General features: G+C 43.0%; 5 protein-coding genes across 5 annotated transcripts; 2 read left to right on the forward strand and 3 right to left on the reverse strand.

Moving 5' to 3' along the window:
• Positions 1-1,128: 1,128 nt before the first annotated feature.
• Positions 1,129-4,003, reverse strand: cacul1 (CDK2 associated cullin domain 1). Its single transcript, XM_079279688.1, has 8 exons — positions 3,585-4,003; positions 3,277-3,403; positions 3,005-3,107; positions 2,821-2,916; positions 2,585-2,687; positions 2,277-2,366; positions 1,984-2,122; positions 1,129-1,871 (listed from the first exon to the last, which is right to left on the reverse strand). The coding sequence occupies exons 1-8, from the start codon at positions 3,922-3,924 to the stop codon at positions 1,832-1,834; spliced, it is 1,038 nt and encodes a 345-aa protein (XP_079135814.1). The 5' UTR covers positions 3,925-4,003; the 3' UTR covers positions 1,129-1,831.
• Positions 4,004-5,809: 1,806 nt separating this feature from the next.
• sirt1 (sirtuin 1) lies at positions 5,810-10,401 on the reverse strand. The gene is made up of 9 exons (XM_079279846.1): positions 10,042-10,401; positions 9,442-9,564; positions 9,024-9,259; positions 8,755-8,907; positions 8,500-8,647; positions 8,328-8,407; positions 7,066-7,249; positions 6,413-6,943; positions 5,810-6,131 (listed from the first exon to the last, which is right to left on the reverse strand). The coding sequence occupies exons 1-9, from the start codon at positions 10,385-10,387 to the stop codon at positions 5,824-5,826; spliced, it is 2,109 nt and encodes a 702-aa protein (XP_079135972.1). The 5' UTR covers positions 10,388-10,401; the 3' UTR covers positions 5,810-5,823.
• Positions 10,402-10,980: 579 nt separating this feature from the next.
• On the forward strand, positions 10,981-13,312 carry dnajc12 (DnaJ (Hsp40) homolog, subfamily C, member 12). The gene is made up of 5 exons (XM_079280301.1): positions 10,981-11,263; positions 11,983-12,061; positions 12,333-12,472; positions 12,586-12,715; positions 13,200-13,312. The coding sequence occupies exons 1-5, from the start codon at positions 11,186-11,188 to the stop codon at positions 13,280-13,282; spliced, it is 510 nt and encodes a 169-aa protein (XP_079136427.1). The 5' UTR covers positions 10,981-11,185; the 3' UTR covers positions 13,283-13,312.
• Positions 13,313-16,064: 2,752 nt separating this feature from the next.
• polr1b (RNA polymerase I subunit B) lies at positions 16,065-22,593 on the forward strand. Its single transcript, XM_079279661.1, has 15 exons — positions 16,065-16,262; positions 16,664-16,834; positions 16,968-17,114; positions 17,210-17,342; positions 17,454-17,590; positions 17,761-17,984; positions 18,083-18,254; positions 18,368-18,539; positions 19,145-19,426; positions 19,558-19,691; positions 19,778-19,948; positions 20,076-20,232; positions 20,362-20,558; positions 20,718-20,968; positions 21,104-22,593. The coding sequence occupies exons 1-15, from the start codon at positions 16,086-16,088 to the stop codon at positions 21,984-21,986; spliced, it is 3,408 nt and encodes a 1,135-aa protein (XP_079135787.1). The 5' UTR covers positions 16,065-16,085; the 3' UTR covers positions 21,987-22,593.
• A 674-nt stretch (positions 22,594-23,267) lies between these two features.
• nanp (N-acetylneuraminic acid phosphatase) lies at positions 23,268-25,049 on the reverse strand. The gene is made up of 2 exons (XM_079279707.1): positions 24,922-25,049; positions 23,268-24,157 (listed from the first exon to the last, which is right to left on the reverse strand). The coding sequence occupies exons 1-2, from the start codon at positions 25,009-25,011 to the stop codon at positions 23,516-23,518; spliced, it is 732 nt and encodes a 243-aa protein (XP_079135833.1). The 5' UTR covers positions 25,012-25,049; the 3' UTR covers positions 23,268-23,515.
• Between the last annotated feature and the right edge of the window lie 262 nt (positions 25,050-25,311).

Below are 25,311 nucleotides of genomic sequence, written 5' to 3' on the forward strand. Positions count from 1 at the left end.
TGGCGTCCCAGCTCATTGGCCAAGAGGGGGGGGGGGGGGGGGGGATTCCTCCTCCAGTGGTCCGTCACAGACCTCCATCCTACACAATTACAAGCCCCTTGTTGCCAGACACTAATGCAGCAGAGTCACGGGAACAGACCATTAAAAGCACCAATGTTGCGTAAAACAACTGCATTTGAGCCAAGTGGAAGTTTATTCACAGTTCAGTTGTTTCAACATGGACATTTGTTGCAGCTTGTTAGAGAGAAAGTAACACACAGTACATCAATAACAACGTTTGGCATGTGCAACGAGTCGGACTTTCTTCTACCGTTTATTAAAATGCCTTCTTATTCAGGAGAACATTTGTTAAGACCCAGATTTAAAATATTGAAGAGTGAGAAACAAAACCACCTCCGTGTCCCCATGCTGAATGAAATGACATTGGAAAGACAATGAGAACCATTTCCAAAAAACGAAAAGCAAGCCCGAGCATCTATTTACACTTAAAACAGTGTCAGACCTTTGTATCAAATATTTCTATTCAAGTGAATCATTGAACTAAAATTCATCAGTGACAAAAGCTGGTTTACACTGACCACTATGCAAAGACCAAAAACTATCTACATCCTGAACAAGGCTAGACATGTGAGGAACATTTAATGCACAAGCACGCCAGACAATATTTGCATATCGTTAATCCTGTAAACTCCAAGCATCATTTGATATATTTACAGTTTAGGGACACTTCAGGCAAGTTGTCAAACAAACTGAAGTAAAATTGTGAACTTGTCAAACACCACGCTGTGGTTGTTTAAAGCTGTCTGGCAAACAGTTTAATGTCCTACATGGCAATCCTACATGCAAAGCTAAAACAGACACGTGATATTTAAAGTTAGAATTTGATTCAAGTCGAAGAAACAAACAGGTCAGCGCAAAACTTGCTAGTTTAAAAATAAAATAAAATGGCTCAGACGGTATGCAACATTAAACAATGCCAGCATGGCTCAAACACATTATTATTATTTTTTAATATATATATATATATATATATATATATATATATATATATATATATATATATATATATATATATATATATATATATATATATATATATATATATATATATATATATAATGCGTTTGAGCCATGCTGGCATTGTTTAATGTTGCATACCGTCTGAGCCATTTTATTTTATTTTTAAACTAGCAAGTTATATATATATATATATAGAAGAAAAATTGCAAATCCTCTTTGGCGTAACAGGACAATACAATCCTGTTTACCAACACAGTAAAGGCAACATGAAGAAGAGAATCATAGCCGAGGTCGACGACTTAGCTCCCCGCGTTCTCTTCCCACTCATTGGAGTCGAGTGACGCCACTGGGTTACAGACACAGTGGGTGAAAACTGAGGGAGTTGTAGTATTATCACACGGACAGTATCATTAGCAGCAATAGAAAGTCTCAATTCGCCCAGTATATCAAAAAGACACTTCCATGTTAAAGGTTAGGAATGAAATACCCATCATCGGTCGGATATCCGGTCAGAAGGCACCGTGAAGGCACTCTTCAAATGAGGAGAACATGAAGACAGAAGTCAGAGGAACAAGCACCACCATGGACATCTGTGTGCTTTTTTTGTTTTGTTTCAGTGCAGTAAGATTAAGCTTCTGCTACACAACTCAACATCATGTTCTCTTTTTTTTGTGTGTTGTTGTTCACAGTGTTTTGTAACCTTGAGTCGAGAGATGAAACTGACACATGTTGTCAACATTGTAGCTAGTCCAGTGAGCCAACTCGTGATAAAGATGTAGGAGGCACAGTAATAGTTCTGGGGACTCTGCTATCAGGAGTCATCGCTGGCCCTTTTGCGAGACTGGTCACCTCTGGAAGACAAAAAAAACAAAACACATCGCATCAGTGATTTAAAAGTGAAGGGCATGATCAGAAGCCGTGTCTGTATTCAGACTGTGAGCGATGCTTTCAGAAAAAACTGACCGAGGAAATCCGTTTATGGAGAGCTCCAGCTGTAACTTCTGGTCATGAGCGGCGTAGTCGGGCAGCAGAGACTCCACAGCAGGAGGGTTTATTTGGGGGATAAACCCAGAGAAGAGAGCCGGGGCCAACAGGGCCCAGTCTGAAAGAGAGGGACATGCGCAGTGAAGTGGAGGAAATAAACCTATACGGTCGGTTTTTGTTTGGAGACAAAAAGACGACATTAGCTTGCAGCAGAGATGCACTTCAATGACATTAAAACGGACACAATACAATCCTCGGTGACCATGTCTCACCTGGTCGGAGGCTGTGGAGGCCTTTAACCACACTGGCCATTGTAGACGGCTGCACTTGAAACGGCATGGAATGTGCCTCGAGGAGGAGAGCTGAAACAAGAAAAGAAGGGAGGGAAGGGATGAAGTCTTCTGAAGGTTCATCATTCCAAAATCCTGAACCAAAAAAGTCCTGTGCTTTCCAGCATCAGAGACAACAGCACAACAGGCTGAGACAAACATCTGCCCTTTGATTTAGTTCACACGAGGAGGAACAATTTTTCCAATGTCATGATGGTCCATCGGGGCTTCAAATGAAGCAATACACTCACGCATCAGTGTGTTCACGTGTATTTCTGCGACGTGATCGGCAAACAGCTTCATCAGATCCTCCCTCAGGTCTCTGTTCAGCTTGGACTCGATGTAGAACTTGTTCTGAAAACGATGAACACGAAAAACAATTGAGAGGAAGAGTGATACCGTAGCGCAGGGCTAAACTTCACTTAACAGTCAAAGGTCTATGTCGTCTTTACAACAGATATAAGATGGAGAAACAAAAGATGCCTACCAAGTACATAAATACAGGAACTATACATTGAAGAGATGCGGTGTATTGCGTCAGCGCAACATTGAAGTTCTCAATGAAGTCCTCAGGCGGGCTGGCCTGGAAAACAACAACCAAAGTTTCAGTCAACATCTTAGTTTCTGTGTGTGCTGCATATAATACGTCCGTTGTATTTGGATTATCTTACTTGTAGATGAGTGGAAACCTGTTGTAGATGATTTGTTATTTTCAATGTCAAATCATTGTAGAGCAGCTCAGAGTGCTGCTGACAAACACACTTGTAGACGTAACTAGGAAAAACAAAACAAAAAGGAGAAACTCAGACCGGTAAAACAAACCCAGCAGTTCAGTTGAACTCACATTACCAGTGATGCTCGTGGCCACTTTATGGGGGGTTCCTCGAGGCAACAGAAATCACACACTGTAGGAAAATGTTGCCCAGCTCAGGTGTGTGTTTACCTGTATATCTGTGCATAAGAAACAGAGACGTGGTCTGTGGGGTTCTGGATCAGCAGACGGTCAATTGCCTTCTCCAGGTTTGGCCAGTGGTTTTTGCGGTAGTCTTCTACAGCCATCGCATTAAGAACTGAGTGAAAGGAGGAGAAGCTGGTCAGGTTTGAAATGACCTGTTAAATCAGGGCAAAGGATTCTGGTGGAAGCCACCAGGCCGAACAGACCAGGAAGGTACCAGTGCAGCGGGCCGAGCTGCTGAGTGACCACATGAGACCAGGCCCTGCGGTGACAGTGCCTGCTTTATGTGTACTTACGGAACTTGGAAGTAGAATCAAGGCTGAATTTTCCCTCAACAGCGGCTGGCGGAGCCGTGCAGTCAGTCTCGCTGACTTCGCTGCTTTCACTGCTTGAATCAGAGTCCACGAACTTTGACCCGGGGGTGCCGGACCACAGTTTCTCTCCTCGGGTCCCAGGTTCTCCTCCCGGTACCGGCGGACAGGCGGACTGCGGGACCGTCGTTACATCCGAGAGCTGGCTGCTCAGATACGTGCGGACTTTACTACTACTACTGCTGCTGCTGCTGCTGCTGCTCGCACAATAGTTGTGGTTGTGATCGTCTTTTAGGTCCAAACTGTCATCTTCCATGGCCTCCATTTACACCCGCGGTCCTGTGTGCTGTATAAACATTTTAACATTTAATAATAACGACCAAAAATTAAGGATAAAGACAAAAACTGTCAGGCGTCTTTGGCGGTGTCCATCTCGGTTTCGCTGTTAACAGCATTTTTACGACACGTCGTAACACCGAACAGCTGAGGGAACGAAAACTGGGAAATGTAGTTCCAAAGACTTACATTAAAATAAAGTTCTCAAGCTGTATTTATGGTAGCGTTAGTCAACTGGACCGTGCACAAGGACTAAATATGAATGCACCGACCGCCAACATATTGACGACTAGCCAGATATTACAGCGAAATTACAGGTTCTAATGACACCTCATATTACCATTCCACGCATGCGCACCCTAGGGGCGTTTAACAATGGTATTCCACTAACTACACGTTTACCCTCCCCGACGTTATCGACACCCTACTGGAGTTAAAACCTTGAATGTTGCACTGTATTGCTGTTATAGACACTTTCCTTGGAATGTAACAATGTAACAAATGTAACTCAGTCGTTGTCTCTCTTATTAAACCTTTCGACTCTACACGATTAGAAAGCCACACAAAGTGAAAAGAGGAACTGTAAGGGTGAACTCTGACACGCTAGGTGGCGCACTTTTCTCGCCTCGCGCCTTCACTTTGAGGATGTTGATGTGAATTGATTGGAGTCTGCACGAAATAATAGAAAGAAATTGTCGTTTTTCATTTTTTTTACTGAGAACCCAAGAAGAGATAACCCCTATAAAGATGTAAAAAAGAAATCTTATTTCCTTATACCGTAAACAAAATATGACCTTAATGTAGATGGTATGTTAATTATGTTGGTGTGTAGAGTTTACCTTTATCCAATACATTCGCTCAAAGATGTCCATCTACCCATCTACACGTGATATTTACAGGCAGTAGAATCCTCTGTGTAGTGAATGTTTTAACTTTATAATCTATGAAAAGTGACATGGGCAATAAAACCACTTTGCCATTTTTGAACTCAAACTCATTGAATATATTCCTACGGTTTAATAATGCAACTTAGAACTTTGTACAGATATAAACTAGCATCTACTCTTGGAGGAATATGTCTCACATCAGAGTATAAAAATAAGAGGCTTGACCATAAAAAAGTAGCTGCCACATGTCGGAAGGAACACATTTTCAATAGTTATATATTTAACATACAAAGCTTATGACAACGTAGGAAGATGGTGATAAAGCGTTCTTTGGACTAAAATGAAAAAGTACTGTTCTGAATTCTAGCTTTTACCCTTAATGAAAGGGCAGCGCTGGACTTTTATATTGCAAGTTAGACTGTGTTCAAGTAAACCATCTAAAGATTTATGTACGTGTCTGAAACTCATAGTATACCCTATTTAGCAGGCAGGAGGCGTATATATTTACACGTTTTCCAATTGGAACATGAAGCAACTCTAAAACACATCATTAGACCACAGCGGAGTTCACACCATGGACTGAGACATTCAAATTCTTTGCCTGCAATTTAGGAATTAAAGCTTAATCTAGTGTTGCATTATCGTCACGCTGCAGTGGACGTCTCGGACGAATTTCTCAAAATGTGAATGAAAATGAGAGGAGCACATGAAAAGAAGTCTGAACCAAAAACAAAGACTACTGCATTCTATTTAGTTAGTATACAGCATGATGTTTCAATGCTCGTGACCAAACTGGGCACAGAAAAAAACAAAAAAACTTGCCGGTCAACAAAGTTGTAAAGCAATTTCAACTTTATGAAAAATAATAGTACGGTTGATGAGTGAAAAAAAAATTATATATATATATATATATATATATATATATATATATATATATATATATATATATATATATATATATATAAAAAGAAGACAATTAGTGCTTTGTCGACTGGGTACGTTTACATTTGAAGGTGTGTGGTGCGTCGCATCTTTTCAGAAGTACTGTCTGTCTGCACACTCGACGCGGCCTCATTGGCTAAAGCGCGTTGCAATGCGTTTCTGAGACAAGTCTCTCCCTCCGCTGCTAGAGTGTCGGCGTCTTCCGGCTCGCTGTAGTCTTCTTCTTCTTCTTCAACCCTATCTGCACTGCACTCTGACTCGTCACTGTCGCTCCCACAGGAGCTCGACGTCTCTTCTTCAGAGTCGGAGTAAACCTCAGCCCCGTGGAAGATATAGTGATTTGGTGCTTGGAACAGGTACTGGCCTGCTGTGGGAAACAATACAAAACAAATTTACAAGAGCTTAAAATCAATATCTGGAGAAGATTTAACAGAATTTATAATTATTTTGGATTGACATGTATTTTGTGGCTGCATGAAGGAAAAAAAAAGCTCTAATTAAATGGGATGAATGGTTAGCAACTGTGTTTTAACTCACCGGTCTCACTTTCAAATACATCAAAATATAAAATTATAATGTATAAAAATAAAACACACACACACTTGTTAATTATAGTAAAGTGTTCGCTCCACCGTAGTCTAAACTTACTCTCAAGGCGTTTGCTGATTGGACTTCTGTTGATTCGACTCATCCAGCATCGTCTCCGAAATTCAAGGTTGGAGGTTTGGCTCTTTACTTCAGCGTCCTCCTCTTTCGGCACGTCCTCTGCTGGCAACTCGGAAGGCTCAGCCGTCTCTTCGCTGGGACACTGAGCATTTGGACAAGGCTCTGGAGGTGGAACATCGTTACCAGCAGTGTCTGTGACATTCAGACTGTCTGTCTCCTCTGAAGGCTCAGTTACAGAGTCTGTAGTGTGCTGCTGCTTCTGCTCCTCCTGAGCGGCATCAACGGCAGCAGGCAAGGCCTCGCTCTGTGGCTGTTCTGGTAGCCGGGGGGGCTTCTCTGTGGTCTCGGTGAGTCTTACAATGTTGTAGCAGAGCTGCTCAAAGTCTCCACCCAACCGATGACAGAGCTCGTTGACAATCACGTCACAGTCGCCGAGTAGCTCCACGTCAAAGTTGAGGTGAGGCAGCTGCTCTCTGTTGATCAGGATCTGAGGCACTTCATGTGGAATGGAGTCTGAACGGGATGAAGAGCAAACAAAAGGTTTTGTATTGCATGTTTGGGTTAAACGCACGCACAATAGAAACACATCGGCTATTGCGTAATTCTTACAGAAAACATACATCTGACAAACGTACTTGGGATGAGGGCAACTGGTCGGACTTTAAGTGAAGAGCCGATGACGATCAAGAGGTCCACCTCGTCCTTATCCTGTTTCATGGCTCTGTGGAACATTTCTGGAAGATTCTCTCCGAAGAAGACGATGTCAGGTTTCATGATCGCCAGGGGAATATCTGGACAACGTTGACAACGAGGGACAACCTACCGAATGATTTCATGTTGTTAACATTATAACAAAATATTGTTAAAGGAGGGCCATGGCAATTTTCATCTTGCATCAATTCAGCTTTTTCCAGTCTCAATACCAACACGATACCTGGGCTTTGGGTATCAGACGATACCCAGTACCGATGCAATACCGGTGTTTAATTAATAAGCTCTATGCCTCACTGTGTGGAAGTGACTGTGATCAGTATTTATGACTAAGGCAACATCACCAATCTGATATCTCCTTGATATAAAAGTTTAGTTTATTTATAATTTGATGAACTTTAACAAACAAGCCTCATTTGCAGTATGTTAATGAGACAACTTTTTACTGTTATTAATACACCACCACCACCACGTAAACTGTCTATAAAATTGACTATAGAGTTGATGTCACTGATTGATTGTTTCAATCAGTGTTTTAACTGCAGTACGTGGCGACAATACTGATGACAGTAATATGGATTTACAATATGTTGTCGTAAGAAGGCACTATAAAGACTACCGACGTGATTCCCAATAGTTTTTTTATGATTAACATACAGCGTAATGAGCACCAATTTTCTTTTTCTCCTCATTAAAAGTCTCCCCATCTTAAATTTTGGATGTCCAATTTATATCTTGACAGCCTTGCCAATGGCAGGTTTATTTATTTATTTATTTTTTCAAAGACCCATTTGACTGCAGATGGAGCTCATAACATGAACAATGTCTACCTTTAAGCCAATAATGCAACGCAGCAATTAATGATGGTTACACCTGTTTGACAAGTCAAAACGTCTGCGGTGAAAAAGATCAATTCATCTTTAGTTTCACTCCAAATTGCTCCTCCTGGTTTGCTCCACTCCTGGAATGGTACCGGTCCGGCTTCGGTTCCGACACCAAGAGTACAAGATCTCTCACATTGAAAATGTATTCACGTCAGCTTCCTTGGGTCTTGCAAGGGTCTACACTGGAAGATGCTTGTTTTCTACAATAGCCATGAAACAATAGATTTCCATTGTTGCAGGTTTTACTTAATATAGTGTCCAGTGAGTGTGTTATCTATGAACAGTTTGTAATGAATAAATACCTGGTTAAAGATGTCTTCCCTTATAGCTTCACAACCCATTTGGTCTTGACAGACGAGACAGGAAGCAGTTGCAAACGACCCTGAAATAAAAATTTAAGTTGACTTTCACAATCCTCATGGAGAGAAATGTTGAAAAGATAAGAAAGATCCATCTACAAGCTGCATCACTCACCATGACACTGGATAATCCGCTTAACTCCAGACACTTGTTCTAATGTATCAATGTTTTGTGTGTAATTGCGCAGCAACTTCCCCTGCTTGTCCAGCATAGATATGAATTTGTGACAGGGTGAAGGCTGGAACTGGCCCGGGTAGATCTCCTGTAACAAAGAAGATGCATTCAACTCTTGAGGACTGACTCCAATTAAATTGTTTATTTTTATATATTGTTATCAAATTTAATTTGAAGTAGACACAATGAACAAACCTTAGCAAACTTGAAAAAGGGTCTCGGGTCTCGTCTGAAGTAATCAATGTCGAACATAGCTTGAGGGTCTGGAAGATCGGGAAAATCTACAGCAAGCCGTGCATAAATTCCATCTCTGGAGCGGAAATCTGGTATTCCACACGAAACTGACACCTACAACAAAAATACAAGCATGCTGACTGAATAGCATTAACATTGGTAGTCTGTAGTCACTCAGACACATAGTAATTCAAACAGTACCACTGTTAAATATGACTGTAAATGCATACCCCAGCACCAGTGAGCACAAGGATCCTTTTACTTTCATGGAGTAGCCTGACCACATCTTCTAAGGTGTTAATATCCTTCCGCTTCTTTCTTTTCGGAGGTTCTGAGATGTTGATGATAATCTGCCACAGTGTCATGTCGTCTAAATCTGGAGGGAGGACAGTCTCGGGCAGCAGATCCCTCAGAATGGTCCTCGGGTCTGTGTCTCTGATGTGTTGCTGGATAAAACTGTAGGAGCCTGGCCGAGAACACAACAACTCAGTACTATGTGTGTACTACAATGTAAATGCTGCATGCAATTAGAAGATAGTAAGAATAAAATAGTTAACGCTAAGTATATAAAAGCAGAAGAGTAATTAAAGCAGCTTCAAGCAATGTTTTTTTTTGTCAAATGCTGCTCAAATTCTCCCGACCAGTTACCTATTTGCGGTCGCGGTGCCCAGTCACTGGAGCTCGCGTGTGACGACCTGTCGTCGTCTTCGTTGATGTGGTCCGGCGTGACGGCCAGACCGTTGGAGGGAAGATCGTCATGTCCGAGGAAATCTGAGGACAGAGAAGTTTGTCAAATGAATAAATACAACTACAGATAAGTGGAGGCTATCACTAATAATCACAATGCTGATTTACAACCCATGGTTAACAGCCTCGTTGTGGGACGGAGATGTAACGTCACCCGGCTAAAGAATGCTAAGTGTCAATACAAAGTTCAGTGAAGGAAATAAAACAGCGTCGAGAAATCCCCACATGACGCGTCACGGACAGTTTTCTCTTTCATATTTAGCGTCAACTCCGGAAAAGTTAGCGTCGCAGTCTTGAGAAGTAAAGTTAACTTCCTCCTCTCTGAAGTTCAACGCCCACACGTCTTCGCTGTGTTTAACGTTACCTAGAATGTCACGTTAATTAACGTTATATTCAGTTTTAAACTCGCCGGTTTAACTGCTAGTTGATAAAACAAGCATTGTCCCAAATTAAGTCGCGTAAATACGTGAAGCTTTGTTAAACGTCCGTCTCGTCACATACCAGCGCTCTCCTCCGTCGTCCCGAGTACCGCGCTGTCGTCTAGCTTCACGACTGGTTTGTGCGGCTCGGAGACCAGCAGTCCCAGTCCATTGTTGTCTCCGCCTAGCGCCGCTGGGGCCTGCTCTACCGCCATCGCCGGCTTCGCTTCAGTCTCCGCTGTTTGCGTACAATTCATCGCCGCCTCCCGGCTCTCTTTGGCCCCAGAGACACACGAGGATAGGTCTTCTTGAGCGACTTTGAATCCGTATTTCTTTACCGGGCTGATTTTCGACCTTTTTGCGGCAGGTTCTTCCATATCGGATGCGCCTGAAAAGGCCATTCCGAGACTAGTCTCTCCGTCCGCCATCTTCAGCCCGCAGATCCTTCCTCTCGGACAGCTGTCTCATTTGCATTGCGCACGTGACTTATTCTCCACCAGTCTACACGGCTGGGACGTCCCCCTTTTACGACTATGACGTAAACCACAACAAAATATAGCTGCCTTCAAACACTGTCAGAGTAATTGTGAAGTACTCATGGCCGCACAAAGTTGTGAATAATACATAGACGTCAAAAGTAATAATAAGGTATTTAAGGTATTTAAATAATAGCATATGAGCTTTGTCAGTAACAATATTATATAGCTTTCGTAATACATGAATATGTTTATATTTTAATGACGAACTCAATGCCTCCTCATTCATCCATTTAATTTGGCCACATACTTGATACCACATGATAAGTAGCCCAGTTGCCAAAAACATGATTTTATGACAGAGTTGATTATTGTGTTTTTTTAATTTTGAAGGCTGCTTTTGCCTTAACACCTCGCCTCCATGAATTGTCTAAACTTCGAGCTGAGTGTGGAGCTGTAGCTTAGACACCTGAATGCAGCATGCGTCATATGGTGAAAACGGACCGTTGAATTGTCTGCACAACTCAAGAGAGATCTCCCTCGACAACCAGTAGGCAGTTTCCCATTGCTTACTAGAAGCTAGCTGGTAAAATAAATTAAAAAAGATAAACTTTGAACATATTTTATTGACTGAACCACAGCTGCAGCGAGGCAATCAGAAAGCCTTGAACCGAACATCTGTGAACCAGGACAGCAGACATTCAAGCAGCTCCGTCACAAGAGACCATACACATTTCTAAACAGATTGATATGGAGACTATTTGGAACAGCAAACCAGAGGACCTGGAGGATTACTACGGGTTGTTAGGGTGTGATGAATTGTCGTCGGTAAGTTCTTGCCTGTGGGTTTAAGGATCAGCCTATTTGTCGGGTGAAATAGGGGTTGTTTGCAGATAAACCAGAACATCAGGTTACTGATTGAATGATTCAGAAGTTAAAGATGACACAGAATGCTGGATGTACGCAACATATCAGCCACCTGTAAACCTAAAGAGTATTGAATTATGTATGCTCCAGAGGTTAGTCTGATCCAACAGAGACCTGTTGAAGCTTCAGCAAAAAGATGTCAGAGCAACTAGTCGTGCGTCATAAAGTGCCTGTGTCGTATTTTTTATTTATTTTTTTACAGCATTTAGTACTTGAATTCATGATTTAACATGGTAACATGATGGAAACATCATAATTACCAGTCGAGTAGCCTGACTATAATGGCAACATCACGTTACATGAGTAATGTTTACCTTGCCTGGAGCACTAAGAGCAGTGCTTGCGTAACAGGAGGAATAAGCAATGCATCTGTCCGTCTCTAAATACAAGATCAGCATCGATCAATATCATTTTCAAAGTACATTAAAAAATAAAATTTTCAGAAAATCAGTGTCTATATTGCCCTGACATGTATTGATTTTGTTTTGTGGCCTCACAGATATATGTGCGTACATTCTAATGTGAGTCCCCTGAAAACCTAATAAGTGACTGATTCCTGAATTTCAAATATTTAGATTGGCAAAAACTCATTTTTTTTAATGTGACCTCTTTCCTTGCAGACTGAACAGATTAACAATGAATACAAGATCCGAGCTTTGGCATGTCATCCTGACAAACACCTCAACAATCCCAGAGCAGGTAAATATGTGAACCATTGCTGTGAAAAAAGGAATTTTCAGATACAGACAAATAATACAACTATATATATATATATATATATGTATATTTTATGATTACTTGCCTACTTATTCCACAAACAGTTAATGCATCTTTCTGATGTCTTGACTTCAAAGCAAATTATGTTAATGTGGAGCTGCAACTGCATGCAAACAAGAGGGCATTTATTTCTCCTAATTTGGTATGCATGATGATCCATCTTAGACCCTGATATTTTCTTTCTTTCTGACAGTGGCAGATTTCCAAAAGCTGCAGGAAGCCAAAGAGGTTTTATGCAATGAAACCAAAAGAAAAAACTATGACCTTTGGAGAAGAAGTGGAATTACTATTTCTTTTCATGACTGGCAAGCCTTGAATGACTCTGTTAAAACGGTATGCAATGTCTTAACTTTGGTACGGATTGAAACAACTAAATATATATTTACATATTGTGTAATCTGTTTAATTTAGCAAGCCTGGTGATGTATGTGGTCATCTGTTTTCAGTCAATGCACTGGGCTGTGAGTAAGAAGGAACCAATGTTGGAGGCCTCAAATGCAGGAATCCCTGTCACTTCCCAAGCAGAGGACCTTCAGTCTGACCAACAAGCTCCATATGATGCCATGCCCTCTGCAAGTAAGTGAATTACTAAATATTCTCAAAAGGAATGGAAAGTATTTATTTTCTAGCATGGAAGTGGCCAACAACCGCATATAAATCCTGGCTTTCAACAGTGCGTCTTCCATCCTTATTTTTTTGAAAGCTTTTGTAGCAGGTATCAACCAACCAAGGAACAACAAGGAATTTCTTCTGGTTTTTAATACACAGAATATACAAATAAACAAAAATAAAATGAAAACAAGGACAACAAAGTAGAACAGGGGCATACATGTGCAAAGTTAGAAGTCAGTTGTAACCTCAGTGACAAGCAGGATCATGCTTTTCACGAGTATATCGTGATTGTTCTTCTTTATGAAATGAAACAATTGTATAATGCATTACTGTGTGACACAGGTCCAAACTGTTTCTATCCCATTCATTATTTACCACCCCGGAGTATGTATTGCTCTCACAGTATTAAGCCCTATACGACTAACTGACTTTTCTCATCAATGCATAGGTAATTACTGCCATCGGCGTTTCCGTTGGGAGGCTGACTTCCCATCTAGTCTGCTGCAGAAGTTTAGAAATTACGACATATAAACAAAGTGTTTCATTTCATTCAAATGCTTGTTTTGTATCTTGTTGTCCTTAGTTTGGGTCCCGTTAATTGAATTATTTTTTGTGAATATGGTCTGGCTGTAACTCACTAAACTTGTTTTTGTGAGCTAAACAATAAATGTGTCTGTTGTCAAGCAAAAATCAGCATATGACATTGTGTTAATAATTTATTTTGTCATTAGTTTTGCTCATTTGTTAATTATGTTCACCAACACACACAATGAAGATATGACTGGATTATACTGGAGCACCCTTAACTCTGTTATGTGAATTTTTGTGTTGCTTTCAAGTCCATCATTTTGGGAACAACAATGGCACTCTTAACCTAAAGAAAAAGGGAACAATAACAAAACGAATCAAGACAAATAGACAAACAAACCCAGTTGGTTGAACAATGTATATAAATCAAAACGGAGGCAAAACAGCAGCAGGTGAACCTACAAATGAAAACAGGGATTAACAAGGCTCACCATGCTGCACAATAATACAAATTAAGGTTGTGATTTACCAACTCATATATGAGGTACTAATGTATGAAGTCACTCAGACAGCAGGACAATGAAGAAGTTTCTAAAAAACAATTTCCAGCCAACATGCCAGTCCAGAGTTAATACATGCGGCTGTATTTCATCATGGTTGGCATAAGGGATCACATTACATACCTGTAATACGAAAACCAATGCACGCCGGTACAGGACAGGGGCCATAAAGGAATGACACCATGCCAACAGGTGCCTCTTCTATGCTGGCACTGATTAGGGAATTGGTGGAGGAGCCAGCCTGAAGGCTGCGTTCACAAACTTACACCCTATGCTTCATTCTCTATGAGCATTCCTCCCTACATAATGTAAATTGTCTTAAATGTATGAAGGTTGGCGCAATGTTACTCGGTCATCTTATCATAAGTTATCCATGTCTGTAAATATCAAGATGAGATAAGACAAGGACTGATCAAAACCGTAAACAACAATGAGGGCAGAAATATATTAAAAAAGATGATATACTGAGAACAAAAAGTAGATTAGATCTGGATATTGATCAAGGACAATTGATGGTTTTTTATCACCTAACCTATAGTTTATCTGCATTTAAAGGTTAAAATAACACCAGTTCAGCTGTTCAATGAATAACACAGCAGTAACCTCAGTAAAAGCCCCGCAAGAGATGTTCGTAAAGGTAAATTATGCAGAGACTTCTACATACACCTTATTATATTTAGTATAGTTTAATAAAGACAAATGTATCTTATTTTATTCAGGGATCTACATTAATTCAAAATTAAAATAAAAACCTTCGACAACCATCTGTTGTTGAGTGGCATGCCACCCACTCCTTCCTTGATTTTATCCCTGTTGAGGCACTTCACACCTCATCGCCGTTGTAGCTCGTGGTTGGGTGAAATACCCCACTTCACATCTGACAACAGTCAGCCAGGGTTGAAAACAAACACCTGTGTGCTGGTGCAAAGCCACCTGTCAAGTTACCAACAAAACGCACACAGTATTTCTCTGTGAAGTAGGCCTAGTGTAAAGTAGAATGTATGTTTGTATATATTTCAGTAAAGTAGCCTACAAATAGGAAATTACAGTCACGGTACTAAGACTACATGTGCTCAGTACCTTTCCCTCACTGATCTACAGCGTTCACTTCAACATGACGCACACTGTGCTTCTATCTAGCGGTCACTAAAGAGAATGCTGCCTCTCAGTTGGCTGGACTTTAGAAAACTGTTAAAATACTACGGGGTTTCAGTGTTTCTGCCGCTAGATGCCGTTGTGCTTTTTGATGACGTTGCATTTGTACACGATAAGAACCTGATGGATGTCTCTGATCTTCGCCGGGTGCGGTGGCGCGCGCCTGTAATCCAAGTTACCGGGAGGCTGAGGCTGGAGGACCGTTTGAGCTCAGGAGCTCTGAGCTGCAGCGGACTATGCAGATCGGGTGTCCGCACTAAGTTCGGTATCGGTATGGTGGTCCTGGGGGAGCCCGGGACCACCAGGTCGTCTAAGGAGGGGTGCACCGACCCAGGTCGGAGACGGAGCAGGTCAAAGCCCCCGTGCCGCTCAGTAGTGGGATCGCGCCTGTGAATAGACGCTGTAGTGCAGCTTGAGTAACACAGCGGCACCCAGTCTTTTTACAAACAGCTGATACAACAACAACGTTGTATCGACATGTTACAGCAGCTTCATCACTGCTTCTTTATATTCTAGTTCCCATGAAAACGTTCAGAAAGCAGTCGTGTTTGTTTGTCCTACAGCGCCTCCACCTGGAGGAGAGGAGCGATGAGCATCAATCACAGCACTCAGTGCTGCACCACAGATACAGCAAACTAACAGGGCTTTCTTCATGACGTTCAATGCACTTGATGGAGAGGTGAATAGTCACAGAAAATATGTCCATAATAATTCATTCAGGTATAAATATCACAAACATTTATGAATGTAATGTTCTATCTTGTTGTAAGATTGTTTCATTCATTGCAGGGATCTTATCTCAGCCTTCATATGAACAGAAGTGTTGAAAGTGTTTAACAATATATTACAATATATGGTGGGGCAACCTATGTATTGTAACACCCACAGTGAATGTGCAGAATTATAGTATATCATCATATCATAGAACTTCAATTGAAAGGGATAATTTACACCACAAGATGACAGTATTCCAACAGAAAAAGCGAGACAATCAGTGAAGAAGAAGAATACTTCCGGTGCCAGACGGATGTACTTCCTGTGTCTCCATGCACATGTGGTAAACAAGCGAATGCATCGCCGGGTGTGCAAGCATGGACTCCTCACTAAAGTGGGATAATTTGCCCAAAGCTCCGAGTCTAAATAATCTGACAGAGAGCGGATTTGGCGTCCTGAATGACTCTCAACACGCCGCCGTTCAGGACCTGACGAAAGCTCACATCGAGTCGTTTGACCAGGCTGTCACTGACGGGCTCAGCCGCGTTGTGCAGGTCAACTTTCTTTGAACAAACTTATCAACCACATGTCATAGGATTTCTTTAAGAAATACTAAAATGACGTGTACATGTAACACCAAATGAAGCTGAAAACTATTTAGTTAACTATAACTGCTTGTTTTTAAAGTTAACGTCATGTGATGTTTCGAGTAGTTCTATAATTATGTGTATTTGTGACTACTGTTTGAGAAGCTACGATATAAAAACGATCTACCATTCTCAAAAACCTTTTCAACTTGTATAAACTTTTAATATAATATGAAAGGTAGAAGTAGGTACACACTCACTGTCTGTTTCAGGACCCTCTGTGTTCATGTTTAGTTCTCAAGCTTCTGTCAATTTTTAGCCTGCAAAGTTCGTAATGTTTTTTTTGTGGTGTCACATTTCCTCTTAAGGCCATCCCTCCCTTGGAGTTCACAGTGAACAATGATGTCCGGCTCAGCCTCGCGTTCGTTGAGGCCACCATCTACAACCCGGTGGTCGCCAAAGGGAGCATCTGCAGGGAGCTGAAGGTGTTTCCAGCAGAGTGCAGGGGGAGAAAATGTACATACAAAGGGAAGATGGTGGTGAGTCTGAGATCTTTGCGAACCAGGAAATGGCTCAACGAGAAGGACCGGACATTTCTGTATCCAAATTGCGCGTGAGTGATATGATTACAGTGTTGTTGATTTTAATTGGTTGTGTTTTGTGTCATTTCAGGCAGATGTCAGCTGGTCAATCAACGGAATCCCCAAAGGCATCATAAAACAGTCCATGGGTCAGGTGCCCATCATGGTGAAGTCCAAGATGTGTAACTTGCATGGCATGTCCCCCAAAGAGCTTGTAGAACACCATGAAGAGGCAGAGGTAAGACACGCATTTTAAACATTTGCAAGATTAACAGAAATTGCATTGCATCTATCTCATTGGATACATATTTCCCTTTTTAACGTTGGAACCAGGAAATGGGAGGCTATTTCATTGTGAATGGAAATGAGAAGGTTATCCGTATGTTGATCATGCCACGGAGGAACTATCCCATTGCCATGTCGAGGCCAAAGTGGAAGAGCAGGGGCCAGGGATACACTCAGCATGGTAAATATAATCTTTAAAAACTGTGCAAAAGCAGTGTAATGATAGTCCAGGCTCAACAATTACAGCTGCATATCTTTTCAAATGGATCTCACCAGAAATGCTTTCTCACAGGTATTTCCATGCGCTGCGTGAAGGAAGAGCACACAGCCGTGAACATGAATCTACATTATTTGGAAAACGGGACTGTGATGCTGAACTTCATCTACCACAAAGAGCTGTTCTTCCTCCCACTCGGCTTTGCACTGAAGGTAGTAATCAGGGTCCATGTGTTTAGGAAATAAATATTTTATTTATTATTTAGTGAAGAGAGATGTTAAATGTCTTCATAACATGATCTTAGAAAAATATAATGAAAGATAAGGTATGAGCTCTTAGGTTGCCGTCTGATATGTTAATACAGTTCTGTGCTGTCCTCCAGGCCCTGGTGGACTTCACAGATTTTCAAATCTACCAGGAACTGATCAAGGGCCGCGAGGAAAATTCCTTCTATAAAAGCTGTGCGGCCGAGATGCTGCGCGTTGTCATAGAGGAGGCCTGCACCATCCGCAGCAAGGTGCTGAATTACCTCGGAGAGCGCTTCAGGGTTAAGTTGAGCCTTCCAGAGTGGTACACAAACGAGCAGTGCGCCAACTTCCTGCTGAAGTACGTATTTGTTGTCTTCGTCGACAGCCTTACAGACACAACTGTGTTATGTTTTTGTGGTGCATTTAGTAAAAATAACTGTGTTCTGTTTTGACCAGTGAGTGCATCTGTATCCACCTAAAGTCAGACACGGAGAAGTTCTACCTGCTGTGTCTGATGACCAGGAAACTTTTCACGTATGCCAAGCAGGAGTGTATGGAGGAAAACCCCGACAGCATCATGTGTCAGGAAGTGCTCACTCCTGGTCAGCTCTATCTCATGTTTATGAAGGTACAGTCACAAAGTTGTTTGAACAAGCACTGATGGGCGTTTCCTTTACTGGCCTCTGGCTATGACCTCAGCAAATGAGCGAAGGATTTAACCCCCACGAACATTCCCAACAGGATAGAATGTCGGTCTGGTTGCAGTCTGTGAAGCTGGCCTTTGACAAGAGAGGCAGCAGACTGAAAGGAGGATGGATCCCTGAGAACGTGATAAAGATCTTCAACATGGGCTCGGACCTCACCAAACCCTTTGAATATCTGCTGGCCACAGGGAACCTCGCCTCCAAGACGGGTACGGCCGTATGAGTCACAGACTGTATACAAGAGGTGGACGTCACGTCAGCCATTTGTATGTGGACTGCCTTTGTGAAGCCTAGAGTTTGGCTTTTGGCTGTCACCATCTTGACCAAAATGTTACAATTAACTTTCATGAAGTGAAGACGTGATGGGGAAAGGGTTAAGATTGTAAAACATAAACACGGACAACATTGTGGTAGCAGCCTGTCAATCATAATCTAGCCCCGCCCTAAAGCATACCCTGCTTTATGTTCTATTTGACTCTAAATGGACCATAATGTACGAAATGAACATCATGCTGTATTGAAGAAGACTTGAAACTGGCGATTGAGACCATAAACTCATGATTACAATGTTTACTGAGGGAATAAATCAAGAGAGAAGTAGTTATTTTCTCATAGACTTCTATACAATCTGACTTCTTCTTGGAACCAGGAGTCGCCCCCCGCTGGCCAGTAGAGATAATACAAGTTTAAGCAATTGTGCATTGGCTTCACTTTCCAGAACTTGAGATTGCAGCCTGGTTTGAGTATGTGTTGCGGTATAAAAATGGAGTTAATCTGTGAAATAAAACATGCCCCTCCTCCCCCCTGTGCACAGGCCTTGGCATGCTGCAGAACACAGGCCTGTGTGTTGTAGCTGACAAGCTCAACTTCATCCGCTACCTGTCCCACTTCCGCTGTGTGCACAGAGGTGCGGCGTTCGCCAAGATGAGGACCACTTCTGTTCGTAAGCTGCTGCCCGAGTCCTGGGGCTTCCTGTGTCCCGTCCACACTCCAGATGGAGATCCGTGTGGACTCATGAACCACATGACGGCCATCTGTGAGATTGTGACGTCGACCTTGTCCACCGTAACCCTGCCTGCTCTGCTCTGTTCCCTCGGTGAGTCATCTATTCTGCTAAATTATGGCCACGATGCACAATTACATGATGTATGAAATTAGAGCATGTCCTTTTAAACTTTGTCTGGCACATTTTAAAGCACAAAATCGTTTCCGTCTCTTGCGCCTAAGGTGTCACTCCAGTGGACGGATCTCCTGGCCAAGCTTATTCCGACTGCTACCCCGTGATCCTGGACGGGGCTGTTGTGGGCTGGGTGGAGACTGAATTAGCCCAAGCTGTGGTCGAGTCCCTGCGGCGGTTCAAGGTATGTCACCTGTGTGACGTTTACAAGTTCAACAGTCCGTACCGCCCACATTGTGTGTGCAGAGAGCTGATATTTAATATCCTCAGGTGCTGAAAGAGAAGAGGATCCCTCCCTGGACCGAGATTGTTCTGGTTCCCAAAACAGGCAAGGCCAGCTTGTACCCGGGCCTGTTCCTCTTCACGACACCCTGCCGTATGGTGCGGCCCGTACGCAACCTAGCTCATGGCAAGCAAGAGTTGATTGGCACCTTTGAACAAGTATGTGTAAACTATGATTTCTAAAGATGCTGCAGTAGTCGTATTACCTTCATCCCTGAAGCACACGACTGTAAAGGGGGATTTGTTTTGCATATTGGCCGCTGAAACTTTTTGTATCTTGTGGCAGCTGTACATCAATGTGGGCATCATGGAGAACGAGATCCAGCCAGGAGTGACCACACACCAGGAGCTCTTCCCTCACAGTATGCTCAGCGTGGTGGCTAGCTTCATCCCCTATTCGGACCACAACCAGAGTCCGAGGAACATGTACCAGTGTCAGATGGGTAAGTTATGAGACCACCGTTAGAGGCTCCAAGCACCCGCATAAGGTGTATATAGGCTGATGAGATTCAAATATATCAATTCTTTCATTACAGCGTGTCCATCAGAGATTTAACATCTTCTCTTTTCAGGTAAGCAGACGATGGGTTTCCCCCTGCACTCATTCCTGGACCGCTCGGACAACAAGCTGTACCGGCTCCAGACCCCACAGAGCCCACTGGTCAGGCCCAGCATGTACGACCACTACAACCTGGACAACTACCCCAGCGGCACCAACGCCATCGTGGCCGTTATATCCTACACAGGCTACGACATGGAAGATGCCATGGTGAGTAAAACTCAACAGTTACTGTGTTTCTTATGCCTCTGCGCTGGCGGCAGGCGCAGCCAGAGGCTTTATATTTGCAAGTTCTACTACCGTGAGTCTGTCTGGTCCAGTTTAGTTCCTGATAGAAATGGAATGAAGTCCACAATTTGATCTGATTAGATTGTGAACAAGTCATCATGGGAGAGAGGCTTTGCCCATGGAACTATCTACAAGACTGAGCTGGTGGACCTGGCGGACAAATTGAGGGGAGATGACAGCGTGGTGTTTGGGACCAAGCCAGGTGACCCTAAAGTACAGGACAAACTGGACGCTGATGGACTTCCGCACATCGGGTCGACACTTCAGTTTGGAGACCCCTTCTACAGCTACATCAACCTCAACACAGGCGAGACCACCGTCAACTACTACAAGTAAGTGTCGTGTTGTAATCTTTTCATCATCTACACATCCAAAAACCAAACGCTACTTAAATTCTGCAGGATATTTAATTTTGCAGCTTAACTTGCAAAACCACAATGTGAATGTTTTTCTGTATTTTTTTCTAGGAGCCAGGAGGCCTGCGTTGTGGACAATGTAAAGATCTGCAGCAACGACAATGGCTCAGGCCGCTTTAAACGCGTGTGCATCACCATGCGAGTGCCGCGAAACCCCACCATCGGTGACAAGTTCGCCAGTCGCCACGGTCAGAAGGGCATCCTGAGTCGCCTGTGGCCGACCGAGGACATGCCCTTCACAGAGAGCGGCATGGCCCCCGACATCCTGTTCAACCCCCACGGCTTCCCCTCCCGCATGACCATCGGGATGCTGATCGAGAGCATGGCCGGCAAGTCCGGCGCCCTGCACGGCCTGAGCCACGACGCCACCCCCTTCACCTTCTCAGAGGAGAACTCTGCGCTCGAGTACTTCGGCAAAATGCTCCGGGCGGGCGGCTACAACTACTACGGCACGGAGCGGCTCTACAGCGGCGTGAGTGGCCAGGAGCTGGAGGCCGACATCTTCATCGGGGTCGTCTACTACCAGCGGCTGCGTCACATGGTCTCCGACAAGTTCCAGGTGAGAACCACCGGAGCAAGAGACAGGGTGACCAACCAGCCAGTGGGGGGGAGGAACATTCAGGGAGGCATCCGTTTCGGGGAGATGGAGCGAGACGCCCTGCTGGCCCACGGCTCGTCTTACCTGCTTCACGATCGCCTCTTCAACTGCTCGGACCGGTCGGTGACTCAGGTGTGCGTCGACTGCGGCAGCCTGCTCTCCCCCCTGTTAGAGAAACCGCCGCCCTACTGGTCGGCCCTGCGCCACCGCGAGACCGTCTGCACACTGTGCGGTAAAAGTGACTCCATTGACATGGTGTCCGTTCCTTACGTCTTCCGCTACTTTGTGGCCGAGCTGGCGGCAATGAACATCAAAGTCAAATTAGATGTGAAGTGAGTTTTTGCAGGACAATCGGACCAGTAAAGATGCATGCCTTAAATGGGACAAATCAAGAGAAAGTCACTGCTGTTAATGCTAATCAAAAGGTACAGTGTGTAGCATTTGGGGGGATCCTGGCAGAAATTGAATATAATATCAATAGGTATGTTTTACATAATCACCTGAGATTAAGAATCGTGTTTTCGTGACCTTAGAATGAGCAGTTTGTATCGACAGAGCCGGCCGCCATGTTTCTACAGTAGCCCAGAATGGATAAACCAAAAACCGGCTCTTGATAGAGACGTTCACATTTGTGTCTACCTCCGTAGTTTGTAGTTCTCCTACACACTCGGCACAAGGAAGCAACCTTGCCGCTAGATGCCACCAGATCCTACACACTGCACCTTTTAAAATGGGTCCTGATATCCTCTGAAGTTGCTACAGAAAGAATAAAAAACAAACTGTAGAGCCATGATGTGTCACAATAACCTGGTTCCTTAGAAGTGTATCTCCACTGTCAAACGTGTGTTATTAGCCCAGACTTAGAAGAAATGACAAAGTAGCAGCATATGTGTTGACATCTGTTATTGGATGTAAAAATAACCCAGAGATCTTTTTGTACAGAGCGTGGAATAAAAAATATATTTTAGAATGAATTCAGATCCTTTACTTTAAAACTACCAACTCAAATAAAAGTCCCACTTTACAATCATATCCTAGTAGTAGAAACAAGTAATATCAGCAAAGTGTACTTAAGTGCTCATTCTGCAGGAAAATGGCCCATATGACTATATATATATATATATAAAATATATTATATATATAAAATATATATATAAGATAAGATTTGAGCATAAGAATTATGGAGCTGGATCGTCGGGAGCTAGTTTGAACTTCATACGTCGTATGTTGTTTCTTATCATCCGAAAAGTAACTGGGCAGGGCAATAATTCAATATCATTTCTCATTTTTCAATGGAATCATCTGATAATTTTATCGAGACATCGTGATACCATTACGTCAAAATGAATAACTAGCACATACTTTCTCAAATGTCTCAGAAAATCTGATAATTTTGCACCTAAGTTCTTAATGAAAATGATGAATTTACAAGTATTCAATTAACACAGGAGTACGGGGAAAAAAAAACATGGTTATTTAAAATGGATAGATTTATTGACTCACCAGAAAACATACTATATTGTGATATATATTTATTGAGATATGAAACGACTTAAATCGGAATAGAAGATTTTGGCCATATTGATTCGCCATAATAGTAACTACAGCTGACAGACAAATGCTTCTGAAATGTAGTGGAGTAGAACAGAAGTACTCTAGTACAATTATGAGACTTATGCAAGTGTAAAGATAGTGTGTAAGACTCCTCGTAGAATGCACAAAAGTAAAAAAAAAAAAAGTACCCTAGTTGAAAGTCAGGATCACGACGTTCACCTTTTAACATTTCCATGATTATACATTCCCAGTTGAAGAGACGGTCCTCCCTATTCTCTTGCTTCACACATGGTTTGAATCCCCACCTGTCATTATTTCAGTTGTTGCAGAATATGCGGCAGGTCCAGCACAGTAGGGACCGTGTAGTCTGGAGTCACTGAACCATCTGGCAGAGCACCTCCCGCACTGCTGATCCAAACCGTAGCCCTTAGTTTGGCATCAAAGCCGCCCTGAATATCGGTGTCCAGAGAGTCTCCCACTATAACACAGTCCTGGGCCTCCACCTCCAGCATGTCGAAACACAACGCGAAGATGGAGAGGAACGGTTTCTGCTCCGCGTGTTCTCCCCCGACCACGATGGCGTCGAAGAAGTCCTCGCACCCGACTGCCTTCACTTTCTCTCTCTGAGTCTGAGCCTCGCCGTTGGTCAGCAGCAGCAGCTTGTATCTGCCGCGCAGTTGTCTCAGGAGGTCGCATATTTCCGTGGACAGACTGAGAACCTCCAGGCGACTGTTTTTCCACAGGTAGTAGCACTGAGCTGCCAGCGCGGGTGGCGAACAGCCGTCCACGGCCTCCCGGATGCTCTCCTCCCAGTGACCCACACGGACGTCGTCGATGGTTCTGCCAGCGGAGGGATCGAAGCTCTCCTGGAAAAGCTTCTGCTTGAACTTGTCACAAATACTGCCAACGGTGTTGTCGTCGAGGACCAGTGTCGTCTTCAAAAGTTCACTGGTCTGTAAGATTGGAACAGATGACCATTTAGAAGTTAAAGCGTGCATGTCTAATTCAACAAGAAACCACAAGAAGTCAGGGATTGTTTTAGAAGTTTAGGCTAAAGTGCCATACAACAGTCAGTGGTGGAAGAAGCCCGGTCGTAGGCACCACTGAGGACACTATTCAGGTTTCAGCAACCTGTTCTGTGAATATATACATGTTTTACCTGATGTCAGAGACAATGGTGACGTACTACGTCCGCGTCCCACTGAAGTAAAAGTACAAATACTACAGTGTGAGTTGCTCCGCCCTGACAGGTGCAAATAAAACTAACGTGTGTGTGTGAGAGAGAGAGACAATGGACATTTTAACGTCAACACTATGACATGCAGATAAATAAGATGTCTAACTTAAGAGGCAATACAACAAGGTAACAAAATGCTACATTACAAGTAATGAAGATAAATTAAAAGAAATATACTTATGCTTTGAAATACACTGAACTAAATTCAATTATTAACTGATGCATAAACACTTAACGTTACATTACTCTTTGGCAGTTTAATCTGTAACAATACACATGTTATGCCCTGATGATCAGAGCTATTTAATGCAGTCGGTGTCAAACGTACACAACGTGTCTGAAATGTAGAAGAGTAAAAGTCACCAGAAGTCCAAGTCCTGTTCACTGAGCACTTCCTGTAAACGGTCTATCGTCGAGCATGACGTTACACATATGGACGCTACCTTTAAATGCTACGAGAAGAATATCAGACTTTATCACCTTTGTTATCGCTATTCCACCTGCCCGACTTGTTTCAATGAGCGTGTTGTCCAAGTCGAACAATATCGCCTTCACAGCTTTGCCGTCCATTGCCAGAGCGCACTGTTCATTCACACCAATGTGTTGTACCTGGTTGAACCCCACGCGCGACCCGAGGTCGATGCGGAAGTAGCCTACTGCCGGGTAAACTGCATGATGGGAGTTGTAGTTTTGATAAATGTGCCGCGCTTGCGAGATTCTTCCTCGAGAGGACGCTACTAAATCAAAAATATGAACTCTTTTTTTCTTTTTTTTGCCAGCAGTTCACAAGATTATCATCAATGAGCTCTCCAGACACTTCAAGCAATGATTTCAGGAACTCCACTCATAATGACTTACATTGCATGACAA

This window comes from Melanostigma gelatinosum, assembly GCF_949748355.1.
Source record: "Melanostigma gelatinosum genome assembly, chromosome: 12".
In the NCBI taxonomy this organism is placed as follows: domain Eukaryota; kingdom Metazoa; phylum Chordata; class Actinopteri; order Perciformes; family Zoarcidae; genus Melanostigma; species Melanostigma gelatinosum.

What these genes read in the sequence shown, in the direction of transcription:
- cacul1 (XM_079279688.1), bottom strand. Translation starts at nt 3,924, where the DNA reads ATGGAGGCCATGGAAGATGACAGTTTGGACCTAAAAGACGATCACAAC. An exon ending in TCTTATGCACAGATATACAG is followed by an intron (nt 3,108 to 3,276) that starts GTAAACACACAC and finishes TGTTTTTCCTAG; the next exon opens with TTACGTCTACAAGTGTGTTT. An exon ending in TTCCTGTATTTATGTACTTG is followed by an intron (nt 2,688 to 2,820) that starts GTAGGCATCTTT and finishes CATCGTTTTCAG; the next exon opens with AACAAGTTCTACATCGAGTC.
- sirt1 (XM_079279846.1), bottom strand. Translation starts at nt 10,387, where the DNA reads ATGGCGGACGGAGAGACTAGTCTCGGAATGGCCTTTTCAGGCGCATCC. An exon ending in GGCACCGCGACCGCAAATAG is followed by an intron (nt 9,260 to 9,441) that starts GTAACTGGTCGG and finishes GTTCTCGGCCAG; the next exon opens with GCTCCTACAGTTTTATCCAG. An exon ending in AATCAGCAAACGCCTTGAGA is followed by an intron (nt 6,132 to 6,412) that starts GTAAGTTTAGAC and finishes TGTTTCCCACAG; the next exon opens with CAGGCCAGTACCTGTTCCAA.
- dnajc12 (XM_079280301.1), top strand. Translation starts at nt 11,186, where the DNA reads ATGGAGACTATTTGGAACAGCAAACCAGAGGACCTGGAGGATTACTAC. An exon ending in GGTGTGATGAATTGTCGTCG is followed by an intron (nt 11,264 to 11,982) that starts GTAAGTTCTTGC and finishes CTTTCCTTGCAG; the next exon opens with ACTGAACAGATTAACAATGA. An exon ending in TGAATGACTCTGTTAAAACG is followed by an intron (nt 12,473 to 12,585) that starts GTATGCAATGTC and finishes ATCTGTTTTCAG; the next exon opens with TCAATGCACTGGGCTGTGAG.
- polr1b (XM_079279661.1), top strand. Translation starts at nt 16,086, where the DNA reads ATGGACTCCTCACTAAAGTGGGATAATTTGCCCAAAGCTCCGAGTCTA. An exon ending in GGCTCAGCCGCGTTGTGCAG is followed by an intron (nt 16,263 to 16,663) that starts GTCAACTTTCTT and finishes TTTCCTCTTAAG; the next exon opens with GCCATCCCTCCCTTGGAGTT. An exon ending in AGTCCCTGCGGCGGTTCAAG is followed by an intron (nt 19,692 to 19,777) that starts GTATGTCACCTG and finishes TAATATCCTCAG; the next exon opens with GTGCTGAAAGAGAAGAGGAT.
- nanp (XM_079279707.1), bottom strand. Translation starts at nt 25,011, where the DNA reads ATGGACGGCAAAGCTGTGAAGGCGATATTGTTCGACTTGGACAACACG. An exon ending in GTGGAATAGCGATAACAAAG is followed by an intron (nt 24,158 to 24,921) that starts GTGATAAAGTCT and finishes CCAATCTTACAG; the next exon opens with ACCAGTGAACTTTTGAAGAC.